Source organism: Solanum stenotomum, chromosome 4 (assembly GCF_019186545.1).
Source record: "Solanum stenotomum isolate F172 chromosome 4, ASM1918654v1, whole genome shotgun sequence".
In the NCBI taxonomy this organism is placed as follows: domain Eukaryota; kingdom Viridiplantae; phylum Streptophyta; class Magnoliopsida; order Solanales; family Solanaceae; genus Solanum; species Solanum stenotomum.
The window spans coordinates 16,587,691-16,601,798 of NC_064285.1; the positions used below are offsets into that span (position 1 = coordinate 16,587,691).

The 14,108-nt window shown below is 34.1% G+C and overlaps 2 protein-coding genes and 1 non-coding gene across 3 annotated transcripts; 1 reads left to right on the forward strand and 2 right to left on the reverse strand.

The window, feature by feature from the left end:
• Positions 1-270: 270 nt before the first annotated feature.
• TRNAA-UGC (transfer RNA alanine (anticodon UGC)) lies at positions 271-343 on the forward strand. Its single transcript has one exon. It is a non-coding gene; the product is annotated as a tRNA-Ala (tRNA).
• Positions 344-3,754: 3,411 nt separating this feature from the next.
• On the reverse strand, positions 3,755-4,315 carry LOC125861321 (uncharacterized). Its single transcript, XM_049541242.1, has one exon. The coding sequence runs from the start codon at positions 4,313-4,315 to the stop codon at positions 3,755-3,757; it is 561 nt and encodes a 186-aa protein (XP_049397199.1).
• Positions 4,316-7,234: 2,919 nt separating this feature from the next.
• On the reverse strand, positions 7,235-9,647 carry LOC125863103 (LEAF RUST 10 DISEASE-RESISTANCE LOCUS RECEPTOR-LIKE PROTEIN KINASE-like 2.4). The gene is made up of 3 exons (XM_049543244.1): positions 9,194-9,647; positions 8,638-9,098; positions 7,235-8,552 (listed from the first exon to the last, which is right to left on the reverse strand). Exons 1-3 carry the CDS (start codon positions 9,616-9,618, stop codon positions 7,354-7,356), a joined length of 2,085 nt encoding a protein of 694 aa, XP_049399201.1. The 5' UTR covers positions 9,619-9,647; the 3' UTR covers positions 7,235-7,353.
• Positions 9,648-14,108: the final 4,461 nt, after the last annotated feature.

Below are 14,108 nucleotides of genomic sequence, written 5' to 3' on the forward strand. Positions count from 1 at the left end.
AATATTTATATGATGAGTGAGTACAATGGGGATGTAGCTCAACCCTTAAAATTCTGGGTGGATTAGGTGGATTACCTGTAGTTGGGCTCAATTTTGACACCCCTAATAATGATTGAATCAACTCTTTTCTAGATACTCAAGTCTTACATCTTCTTAAAACACACCCGGACCACTGTCCTCTATTACTTACTTTGTTCAAGGAAAATATCTTTAAAAAGGAGAGTATCTTTAGATTAGNGACGAAATAATATTTATATGAGTGAGTACAATGGGGATGTAGCTCAAATGGTAGAGCGCTCGCTTTGCATGCGAGAGGCACGGGGTTCGATCCCCCGCATCTCCATAATTCATAATTTTTTTAGGCTGTGATAAATTATAGTGTTGCCGGCAGGTGCGTATCTAAAGGAGTTCGAGGGTGTTCACTCGAACTCTCTTGGCAAAAAATTATATTTTAGGTCTGTATATAAAGTTTGAATGCCCTAAACACAAAATTAGATGTTGATTTAGAAAGTTCAAAATTTATCTTAATATTCCAAATTCAAATCCCAAGCACAAATTCTCCATAATTCTTTTTAAAAGAATATATATATTAAAATAAAGTATTAAAAGGGATAATATTAACTAGAAATTTAACATTAAGGATAATTAGGATCTAAAAGGGATATAATTTTAAATCAATTTCAATAGATTATGTACGTCGTCAGTGTAAAAAAATTTTTTATACCTATCAAGTTATTGCTACATGTTTATACATAACTTATTTTTAAAGATTACAAATTCCATTCATTTAATGAGGCTCACCCCTGAATATCATTTGGTGATTTGATAAAGTTAATAAAATATGTTTCCCGTATTAATATATATATGATTTAAACTCTTATTACCAATATGTTATCACATGCTCCACAATATAGTGACAAGATCTGAATACATTCTATCCTCTCCAAATTTCTTAATTATGAAATTTCACTAGATATGTTATTGTTATTATTGTATGGGAGTTCCCACAATTTATTCCTTCACCTCATTCTTATTAGACCCTTGTACGTTATGACAAAAATGTGAGTAAAATGTTTAAATGTAATGGCATGACACCTGTTATGCGACAGAATTCATCGCAGATATATGATCATTATGCCTTTAATTAAATTATTTTTACTCTAATTTTTTTTAAAAAAATAACTTATCTTTCTTAATAGCATGACAATATATTTATACAAAACCAACTAAGCATAACGCATTTAAGAACCACATGCAAACAATCAATTGAAATTCAATCCATGAAATAATTTAAGTTACGAACAACATTATCATTAACAGAATAATTTTTGCTTTAAGAGTGATTTTGTCATGGAGTCTTGATGATAAAAAAAAATAGATATTGGGACATCATGGAGTCTAACTATCTCCCTAATATACAATGCCGCATAATCGCCGCCGTAATAATAGTCTTGACTAGGGGTGTACATGATTGGATTGGTTCAAGTTTTTCAAATATCAAATCAAATTATTTGTTTAAAATTTTTAAATTTATAAACCAAACTAAACTAATAAAATTTAGATTTTTTCGGGTTTTTCAATCTTGGATTGGTTCGAGTTTTTCAAATACCAAACCAAACCATTGTGTCAAATTTTTAAATTTATATATCAAACCAAACTAATAAACCTCGGGTTTTTTCAATTTTTTGGATTTTTTTTAAAGTTTGCATACAAACATATAATTAACTTGTGCTCCAAATACTTCTTTAGTCCTACCAAAATACAATTATCTAAGGTGTTTCTTAAGAATATAACACAACATATGAGATGAGTACTGATGACACTAAAATATTCAATAAAAAATAATAATGAAATCATCATATAAAATAAATATTGCAAAGTCATAATGAAAATGATCATAATTTAAAAGTACTAAATCATGCTAAAATAAGTTTAATAAGTATTAGTTACATTACTAAATATTTAACGAAAATTAAAATTAGATTATGTATTTTAATTGTCTAAACCAATGTAAAACTAAAGAACAAATATTCAATATTATTGTCATTCTTAGTGTTGAATTGATTTTCGTTTTGCATTAGTATTAATTTGATTTTGATTTAAGTTTTATTATAATTATCAACATCTATGAACTATAATCTTTATTGGACCATTCCGAATTCTAAGTTTTAAACTTGAATATATATTAAAAGATAAAAACTATGAAATAGTATAAGAAATATTTTAAAATTATATCNATAACGTATACACCCAAGAATTCTGAGATGGTGTACTGATGGTTTGTTCCCACACTAAGCTTCATATAGAGTCATGTTCTGCAAGGCCTTAGTAGGCAATCTGTTCAGCAAATATACAGAGGTATTGACTGCCTCCGCCCAAAACTGATTTGGGATCTTTCTTTCGAGCAAAAGACATCTGGCCATTTCCATTACTGTCATGTTCTTCCTTTCAGATACGATATTTTATTGTGGAGTGTATGGTAGTGTCAATTGGCGTTCAATATCTATGCTATTACAAAACTCCACAAATTAAGAAGAAGTATATTCTCCTCCATTGTCAGACCTTAAAGCCTTAATACTAAGATTACATTGATTTTCTACTAAAGCTTTAAATTGTTTAAAAAATCAAAGGCTTCACTCTTCAGTCTAATGAAATAAACCCAACACATTCGGTGTAGTCATCAATAAAGAGGAGAAAGTATTGTTACCACTCAATGAATCTGATTTTATTGGGCCGCAAACATCTGTATGAATGAGCTGAAGTTTTTGGTTAGCTCTCCATACTTGATTTGCTTGAAATGGCAATTTTGTTTGCTTCCCCAATTGGCAAGTTTCACAAACTTGAGCATTAGAAAGATATTCAGGTAAATTTTCCACTAGCTCCTTCTTTTTCATCTCTGCGATGCTTCTCAGATTGAAGTGACCAAACCTTTTGTGCCATAGGTTTGTACATGTTTGTGAAGTAATAGTGTATGCCTGCTCAATTATTTTCTCCCAATCAACTGAAAACATTATGTTGCTCATCTTGACATAAAATAATTCTATTCCAGAAGGGCCAGAAACAACACATTCACGATTCTTAAAATGCACAGAATAATTATTTTCAAGCATTTGTCCAACACTCAACAAATTTTGACTCATATCAAGTGTGTACAAAACATCAGGAGTAGTTTTGATACTTGATATTGTTTAGATAGACATTGTACCTCTGCCTTTAACTTCTACTGCCTCACTATTTCCCACGTTTACTTTAGATTTGTAGGTACGATCAAGGAATTTGAACATTTCAGCATCATTGCACAAGTGATGTGTGCAACCACTATCAAGAAGCCATGAATCAGAGGATTCATTGATTGAAAAGTATGAAACTGCAAAGAGTTGCTCCTCATATGCATCTGCAGCTTCTGCTACTCGTGCTTGCAAAGCACCAAAGGCCTTTGCTCTTGATTTGCAGACCTTGGATATGTTCCTCGTCTGCTTACAGTTGCCGCATATATAACATCGACTCTCCACCAACAGTACTTCTCTAGATGTGTAGTTCTTTTACAATGTTTGCACGGAGGGAACTTCTGCTTCACATCTCCATTATTGTTTCCTCCATCATGCTTGCCCTTATTCTTTTGGTTGAACTGTTGCTTTCCTTTACCAAATATTTGCTTTTGTACAGAGAAAAATCCTTCAGTGAACTTGACCCGTCTCATAGTCATCCTTTGCTCTTGTGCTTGAAGAGCACTCATGTAGTTCACCTAAAGAAATTAAAGTTTTCCTAGGTCCTTGGATTCTTCAAGAGAGAAAATCTTAGATTCAAACCTCTCAGGAAGAGTCACAAGAAATTTATCCACAATTCGTTTGTCTGTAAATTCTTCACCAAGAAGTCTAATGTTATTAACAATTAAGGAGATTCGATCAACATACTTACTGATTAATTCATCCTTCTGCATATTCAAGAACTCAAACTCTCTTTTCAGGTTCAACACTTGTATTTGACGTGTTCTATCGCTGCCTTGATATTCTTCTTTCAACCTATCCGAAGCCTCTTTTGTTGTTTTGCAAGCCATGATTCTGTAAAAAACAAAATCTGCCACAGCATTCTGCATAAGCAAGTTGGCTTTAGATTTCTTTGCCTTCTCTTCGTTGTTGGATTTTATTTGAGCCAAGGTAGGATTTGTTGGTAGAGCAGCAAGTGGTTTATCTTCCGTCACAGTTTCCCAAAGTTCATAGGCTTCCAGAAAAGCTTGCATCTTCACAGACCAGATTTGGTAATTTTCACCGGTGAAAGTGAATGGTGGATTTAAAGGTAGGTTGTTGGATGCCATTTGTGTTGTAGGTTAAAACTTTTTGGTCCTGTAAGATCAACTAGAGGCTCTGATGCCACTGTTAAAACAGAAACACTTAAGAAACTGATTTGAAGAATAAAAAGAGAGTGAACTTATGAAATTCCAGTTGTGTATTAATTTGCAAAAGATCTGAATTTATACTCGGAAAAACCTAACTATTTCCTATCTAGTAGCCACTCACAAAGTGGATGTTAAAACTAAATAAGAACATGTGCCACTACAGCCATAAAAGGGGCCACTACTTCAAAAAGTTGAGTAACTAAAGTTGACTAAGTCTAGCTAGAAAATAGGAAGCACTAAATTGAAATAAGTAAAAAACAGTAAAAATAATAAGCTGGAAAAAATGCCAATTGTCTAACACTCCACTGATAATGTTATCCACAGTGTCCTTGGTGCTGCTAGATGGTCCTTGCACCTGAACATATTCAAGCAATCTCACCAGATGATCATATTGGTCTTTGGTTAAGCTTTGAGTTCCCTTAACGTGGTCCATTGGCACTTCACAGGTGGTGTGAGCAGTTGCTGCTGATCCAGAATTCCTTCCTCTTGTGCACTTGAAGTTTTGGGAAAAACCATTCAACCTATAGCACTTGTCTTCTGTGTGTACAACCTTCTTACAGTAATCACAGAACCAATTTGTTTTGTTAATATCAGGAATGCGATAAGTGTTCCTGTTGACGTGCTGAAAATGTTTGGAAGGACCTCTATAGACGTTATTTCCATTTGTGTGCTTGTTGTGAGAGTAGTTTGTTCTGAAATTGCCACTTCCAGAACTAGCACTAAGTGAGGTAGAGGCTCCAGAACTAGCACTAAGTGAGGTAGAGGCTAAACTCATGCGAGTGGATGGTTTGAATTCTCGTTGTTTCTCCTCTTGCACTAAAATAGAAAAAGCCCGTGCCATAGTTGGCAGTGGGTTCATCATAAGAATGCTAGCTCGCACTATAGTGTAAACCTCATTAAGTCCCATCAAGAACTGGATGAACTTTCGATCCTACTTCACCTTATGCATTTTGGTCTTACCACCACAATTGCACAGACAAGTGCATTGAGTGTTGGGATCCAGGGTATTAAAATCTTCCCAGAGTCTTCGAAGCATGGGATAGTACCCTGTAATGTCCATATTTCCTTGGGCGAGATCATTGATCTCTCGTTGGAGCTGATAGAGTTTCACACCGTTGGTTTGGTCATACCTATCTTGCAGTTCCTCCCACAATTCCTTTGCGTTGTTGACATACTGCAAGCTGTCAACTAAGTCCTTCAACAGAGAATTGAGAATCCACGACGTGACCATGTCATCGCAACGTTCCCATTGAGCGAATGTGGATGAATTTACAGCCAGTTTCTGAACTTCGCCATTGATGAAACCTACTTTGTCTTTCACAGATAGGGCGTGAAGGACACTGCGTCACCAGGATGTATAACCAGTTCCATCAAAGAGCACCGAAATGATCGAAGATCCAGCTCTTTCTGATGGATGCATGTACAGTGGTTGGCTGGAATCAACAACTTGCTGAGTTTGGATCTGAGGAGCGTCTGTGTTCTGATCCATGAGATTGATGAAATTGAGCTAGAAAACTCTGAGACCTAAACACGGAATCTAATAAACAAGAATTCGTTAATGAGATGAAAAAGAAAGGAATCAGAGAAACAAAAGAGAATGAAGAACTAAGTGAGGTGATGCGGAAGACAAAGAAGAGATCAGTGCCTATTGCTCTAATACCATGTCAAAGTTATGCATAGATGACTAACGACTGAAAAATTCCGTTGATGGAGCTAGAGAGAGAGAGTATGAAAGAGACGATTGAGAGTGTGATTTGGGGAAATGAAAAATTAACTTCTATTCCACTTCTTTATTATACATGTATGTACAGAAATGAAAATATCTTCTAATCAACATGACAGTTAAGACAACTGATTTCTTAACTAACTTCCTTTCAACCAGTAAGCTATTTAACTAACTTCTTTATAACAAGAAGCATATAACTAATTGAAAGCTGAATTTTAACTAATCTCAACACACAAAATCTAGAATAACTATTTCTCCAGTAAATATGCAAGACACATGAGCTAAAGACTTATGTTACTTTTGTAATGAGAAATACAACCTTGGCAATAAGTGCAGCCTCCCAGAATAGCTATTTATATTGAAGAGTGATGAGTTGAAAGTCTCTGGTGATGCTAGAAAAGAAGAGAGCCTTCGACTACGATAAGAGGTGCTCAAACCATTAAGGTTATATTGTATACTACTCAACGACCCTTACATAATCTGATTGTTGGTGGGAGCACACATTACTTCATTTACCATGACACAACTCAGAAGTTAGGGTGCCCATCACCCTCTTACTTAGCCAATATGTCAGCAATGGTAAATCTAGAATGCTGTTTCATTGTATCCAGATTCTATGTGCTCAATCCTCTCTACTGATTAAGCTTTATTTTTCTTTAACCAAGAGTCCCTTTCAGCACAATGCTCTTTCTTCAAGAGCTATGTGCTTGGACTCTTCAATAATATCGACGGGTGCATTTCTGATCCTCTAAAGTTAGTGTAATTTTGGAGGATCCAATGGGTGCTTGGACTTTTGAAGAGTCCGTGCAACATAGATCAACAACACATCTGAATGATATCTTCCTTGTTTTTTTTACTATTAGGGAGGTGGAGTGTGTGATGAGGTGATAAATCTGAGACCACTGTTGATTTTATTAACTGAAGAAGTAGAGCAGCTCATTCATCTCATTATCTATACAACCTGGTTTGGTGCTTTTGTGGCACACAAGAATCGAGAGCCTGTTCTAAATATTCAAATGAAACTCTCCAAATTACATATACATATATATATATATATAATAAGAAATGTGTCTTTTCTTGATGGAGAAGCAGTTCAAAATCTCCATAAATCATATACATTTCCTTAGGTTCAACAAAATACAAATATACAATACACTTAAATACTATCCTTCACAGTTTATAATGAATTATTTCAATCAAACTCACAATTAAAGACTCAAATTCAAGTTCATTACTTCTGGAAAGTTCCGTCTTTGGTAGCTGTGCCTATGAAATTTGCTGATTCTTCAGTAGAACAAAGTGATGAACTGGATGAAGAAATTACGAAGGCGTTTAGTGGCATTGCCTGTGTGTTGAAAGAATGTCTTCCTGAACAATAAGGAGTACATAATAAAGGTTTTGGTGGGATTTCTAAGACGAGGCTTCCCTCTAGCATGTCAATAACCTTACTCATTGATGGTCTTTGTGCTGGATCAGTTTGGATGCACCACAGACCAACTAATATCATCTTTCTAGCAGTTTCTTCTTCTTCTATGTCTATAATCCCATGTAGCTTCAGGTCATCGTCTAGCTGAACATGCTGATATGCCCAGTAAGGAAAATATATCTCACTTGTATGGCTCACTTCTTCATTGACATTCTTTCTTCCTCCAACCATTTCTAGAACCATCATTCCATAACTATAGACATCAGATTTGTGTGACACTCCTCCAAAACTCCTACTGATTACTTCGGGAGCAATATAACCAATCGTCCCTCGTGCTCCTAACATGGAAACAATGCTTTCTTTCCTGGTGCATAGTTTTGCCAAACCAAAATCTGATATCTTAGGACAGAACTCTTCATCAAGGAGTATGTTATGAGGCTTTATGTCAAAATGCAAAATTCTTGTATTGCATCCACGGTGAAGATACTCCAATCCTTTAGCAATTCCAACTGCAATTTGATACAATTTGTTCAGTCCCAAGGGAGAACCATCACCGTATATGTATTTCTCTAAGGATCCATTAGGCATGAAGTCATAAATTAGAGCTCTTTTGCTCCCATCAAGACAATATCCTAAAAGAGACACGATATTGACATGCGAAGTTTGGCTGATGCTTGCAACTTCATTGATAAATTCTTCTCCATCACCCTTAGATGCTTTTAAAATCTTCACTGCAACTGCACGGCCGTCAGAAAGTTCACCTTTGTAGACCCCTCCAAAACCTCCTTCACCAAGCTTATCTTTAAATCTATTCGTCATTTTCTTGATTTCCCAATAGCTATATCTCCTTGGTGCCAGAGATCCATATTGCTTTAGTAATGCCTCTAGACTCTGATCTTCTGTTTTTCCGTTAATGAATCCTATGCACTTGTTGAATGATTTTCTATACTGTGTATACCAGATTCCAAAGCAGATTAATATGCCAATTCCAGCAACTGACAATCCTATTACCAGGGGGAGAAATTGAATCTCATGTAGGCTGCAAATTGTTAAAAATGAACATGAAGAGTAGGAGAAAGAGAATCCTACCTATTGTCAACTTGAATGAATGAATCTTTCTTGAAAAATCAGTGTTTGGCTGCGCCACCAAATATGCCGGTAGCTTAGCATTATCTGGACAGGTAGAAGGATGAGTTGTGTCTCCACAACGACACCGAAACTCAAGACTAAGTTCACATATTCCTCCTGAATCCTGACATGCCAAACAGCCACCTAAGGCATCACTGTAATCCACTTCAAACCCCTCATTCACAGCTTCTTGCAGCGTTATAGTTGCGTCCCACAGTTTATTGTAAGCAGTAGAAACAAGAGGAACCAGTATGCTGAAGGAGCATCCTAGAACATTTGTTACAATTTCATCGGTAAAGAACACACCAGTGTTGATTGTTCCAATTATAAAACAACTAAAATTGCTCTGCACCTGTACAGTCGACAGGACCTCAGGACTGCAGCCATAGTGTATGTTTATAAATCTAGTTCCTTGGACATACCTGCAGTGACGGATTCAGAATATATTAATTTTGTACTTGGTTTTATTATAAACACATATATCTAACTGTAAGACCCTGAGGCAGCCATTGCGTACCTGAGACCAATGATTAAGGTGGTGTTGTACTTGTAAAGACTGTAGAGTGAAGAAGATTCCGGACAAACATTCTTCCAATGATTATGATGAACAATCTTCATACGGTATGAGGATTGATTAATCATCAGTACATGAAATTCTGAAGGTTTATACCCAATGTTATTTCTAATGAAATAAGGAACAGACAAAGTGGTCTGATTATCTTCGCACTGTAGATATAAATTGTCGTTACCACATAATCGTGATCGTGAACCACCTCCCCAGAACGGGTAGTTAACACCATGTATGTTTCCACAATTGTAAGCACCTTCACAGTTAACACTCTTGCCTTCAAACAAATAGCTGTAACATGATGGAATATTGGTGCAGGTAACTAAGATTAATAGGAACAAACTTGTAATGTCATATAAGAATAACATAACCATTGCAACATATGTATGATCTTTCAAAGTTACAAAATACACTCTCTCCAAATCCAAANGAAGAAGAGCATTATATTGAAGGAACACAACACTAGTTCGATATTGTTATATCAACTTATCAAATTCGTGCCAAGTTTTGTTATTCTAATTTTATTTTTCTTGAAAACTTATTATTGTTGATATTCTTAGGTCATATATATATATATATATATATATTTTGTTTTGAACAGTTTGAGGCATATGAAAATATTGTTGGTTTCTTATTTAGTGGTAAAAATTTGAGATCACTAGATGATGAGAATTTGAAAAACATTGTCTTAACATTGAACTTTCTTTAACACATAATAGTTATTCTAATATTGATGAGTTAGATTTATTTTTTGAAGTAAAAGTGTTAAGAGAAATAATACAAGTAGAAGATAACGATCTAATGAAAATACTCAATAAGATAAAAAAACTTGATTATTTTCCTAATGCATATATTGCTTATAGAATAATGTTAACAATTCATGTAAGGCTGTAGCCATTGCAAGAAGTTTTTCGAAACTAAAATTGATCAAATCTTGTCTAAGATCAACAATGTCTCAAGAGAGAAGGAATGGATTAACTATATTATCAATTGAAAATTAATTACTAAACAAATCGATTATAAAACAGTAATTAATGACTTCACATTTTAAAAAAATCTAGAAAAGTAGATTTTAAATATAAGTATATAGGATGATTTTTTTTGAAAAAAAATAAATAAATAAAATATTAGGGGCCCTTTTTAAGGTTTCACTTTAGGCTCCAATCTTGTTGAATTGGTCATGTGGTAATCATTTAACAAAGTCCATATTTATCACCTCTCACTTTCACATGGAAATCTCTATCTCCTGGTCTAACCCCCTAGGCTTAAGATGTTCAACCTTCACCTATTGGCAGTTGGAACACTAAGCCACAAATTTAGTGACATCTTTCTTCATCCCATGACACCAACAGATTTCCTTGAGGTCATGATATATCTTGGTCGAAGCGTGAAGGGCATCGTGAGGGATACTACCTTGCGGCACATGGCCCATCTTGCATTTGGCCTACTTTTGTTAATTTTCTGAAGTATAGTTTATAGACAGGTGCGGCCGAGCTCATCCCATGGTCCTTCCTTCCTAGAATTACTTTGCGTTGTTTTAGTCCAGATTCGTTTGCTTCATGTTCCAATCCATCATATGGGTATTTCCTTACTGTTTTTGGCCTGCAATCAACCTAATCATGTCAATTAGCTCATCACAACATAGGATCAATAAACACAAGGATATTTACAAAATTATACATTGAACTGAGCTAAAACATAGGTAAAAATGGTATTTGAATGCATAAACACACTCCATATTCCAACCCCACACTTAGAGCTTTTATTTGTTCTCGAATAATCAATCATATCCTCTATAGACGTCCATATCAAATTAGGCTAGCTAGACAAGGTCACTCACAAATTCTATTTCACTTGGCAACTTTGATCATCATCTAGAATTTACTCATTTAAGCACAAGTTTAGCTCAAGACTTATCATGCAAACTTCAAAACTACTAGATTGAATATTTATCACATATATAGGGATAACATGCTACGACATCAAATGAATAGTTTTGACTATTAAGTGCCCTTATAATCAAATAATTGTCAATTTTCTTACTCATAATCAATATCATTTCAACCAGGAATGAGCATATCAAATCTCTCACTTTCAGAAAGAAAATAAAGACATAAAAATATACCATAGGCTTGTCAATACTGTACTACTATGTCAAACAAAACATAGAATTATAAAATCACAAAGACTTCAAGTTGTAATGTCGGCTAAGGGACAAATAGAAATTATTTGGTTGCAAATAGTGACTACTCTTCTCTTTGCACTTTAAGAAACTGACAAGATCAACATATTTATTTTTCTCACCTTGACCTACATTGTACTTTCAATGATACTTTTTCATTTTTACTTCCCTTGAACTAGGGGTGTACAAAATCGAACCAAATTGCAAACCGAGAAAAAAAACCCAACTAGTGATTGGTTTGACTTGATTTGGTATTGAAAAAAAAATCCCGACTATATTTGGGTTGGTTTGATTTTAACTAGATAAAATCAACCTGAGACCAAACCAACCCGACATTATATATATAATTTAAAAATTTTATTTTATACATAAAAATATTTACTTTGATATAATTTTAAAATATTTCTTATGTTTTTTCATAGTTTTTATCTTTTAATATATTATTTCAAGTTTGAAACTTATAATTCTGAATGGTTCAATAAAGATTATAGTCCACAATTGTTGGTAATTATAATAAAGCTTAAATCAAAATCAAATTAATACTAATGCAAAAAGAAAATCAATTCAACACTAAGAATGACAATAATATTGAATATTTGTTCTTTGGTTTTACATTGGTTTAGACAATTCAAATACATAATCTAATTTTAATTTCCTTTAATATTTAGTCATGTAACTAATACTTATTAAACTTATTTTAGCATGATTTAGTACTTTTAAATTATGATCATTTTCAATACGACTTGTTAATTTGCAAAAAATTTTTTACGCGATTTCATTATTATTATTTTTTGTTGGATATTTTAGTGTCATTACTCATATCATATTTTGTGTTAGTTTCTTAAGAAACACCTTAGATAGTTGTATTTTGGTAGGACTAAAAAAATATTTGAAGTACAAATAAATTATATGTTTGTATGAGTACTTAACCGGAAAAACCTGAAAAAACCCGAAAATCCAAAAAACCCAAAAAAATCCGAAAAAATCCAAGGTTGAAAAACCTGAGTTTTATTGGTTTGGTTTATAGATTTAAAAATCCGACACAAATGGTTTGGTTTGATATTTGAAAAACCCGAACCAACCCGGTCATGTACAACCCTACCTTGAACAAATCTTCTTTCTTTACTACTTAGTAGTTACAAGGATGCTTTTCACTTGTTCTCTTTTTTCTTTTCCTCAAACTCCTCAACTTATTATAGTCAAATCATATAAAAAATAATTTTCTTGCTTCTCTCATCCTTTGTTTACATCAAGCATAGATATTTTTATAACTTGGGCACTATTCTCCATTTATTCTTCACCGCATAACCTTGCTTATCTATGTTTATTCACCTCTTCCTTTCTGATCTCCCTTTTCATATCTAAGTCTTTCAACTCAAAATGCATAAATGACTTTTGAATCAAAATTTAAGGCTACTCAACAAAAGAGAATTAGGCTATATATATGGTTGTCAAAGAAATAGGCTTATAGGCTTGAAAAGGGTTAGCTAGAAGAATGTAAAGGCATGTACACAATATGATAAATATGGGTGTAAAAAAGAAAGCCTTGATCACCTTAAAATATTTCAACACCACGTTCAATATTTCACACATACGACAAGTTATAAATATATTAACATGAATAAATGTATAAACGCTCACCAGTCACCACACATGGCAAATTAACAGTTTCGAACTTGGTTACTTTAGACTCTAATCTTTCCAACTAACACATTAAATCCTATTCATCATTAAACCCTATTGTTTTAATCCAGTAGTCTTATTGTAGATAGTATATGATCCTACACTTAAACACTTCTATTTAATTATGTTTTTTTTAAGAATAAACTCCCATAACGTCTAAGGAAATCCTTTTTGTGTAGAGCACCAGCATTGGAAGAATGACTTTGTAGGATCCCCCTATTTGGCTTTCAAACAGAAATTGAAAAATATAAAGGTTGCCTTAGCCAAATGGAGCAGAGAAACAGATGGTGACATTTTTAAACAATTAGCAATACGGGAAAAAGTAGTGAAGGTGAAAGAGAAGTTATTTGAAGAAGATCCAAGTATTGTTAATAGAATAGTACTCCAAAAGGCTCAAGCAGAATTAAAAAGATACTTGAGTTTGGAAGAACAATATTGGAAACAGAAAGTAGGATTTACATCGTACACCGAAGGAGACAGAAACACAAGCTTTTTTCATAACCATGTGACAGGAAAAAGGAAAAAGCTGCACCTGAGAAGAATCCAGGATGACAATGGCATTTGGTTGGAATCTATGGAACTTATTTCTGAAGAAGCAGTTAAGTTCTTTCAGAATCAGTTCACTGATGAAAGAAATGATAGAGATCTTGGGATACTCCATCATATGAAGTCTCTAGTCACTCAAGATCAAAATGTCTCTTTATGTGCATACCCTACTAAGGAAGAGGTAAAACATGCAGTTTTTGACTTGAATGGGGAAAGCGCAAGTTGACCTGATGGATTCACAGGGGTGTTCTACCAACAATGCTGGGAGATAGTAGGTGATGATGTTCATGCAGTAGTTCTAGCTTTTTTTGATGGGGCTGAGCTTCCTAAGTCCATTACCCATTCAAACCTAGTATTGTCCCAAAGAAACAGACAGTGGAGACCTTTTCAGACATGAGACCTACCAGTTTGTCCAATTTTATCAACAAGGTGATATCTAGGGTGATACATGAT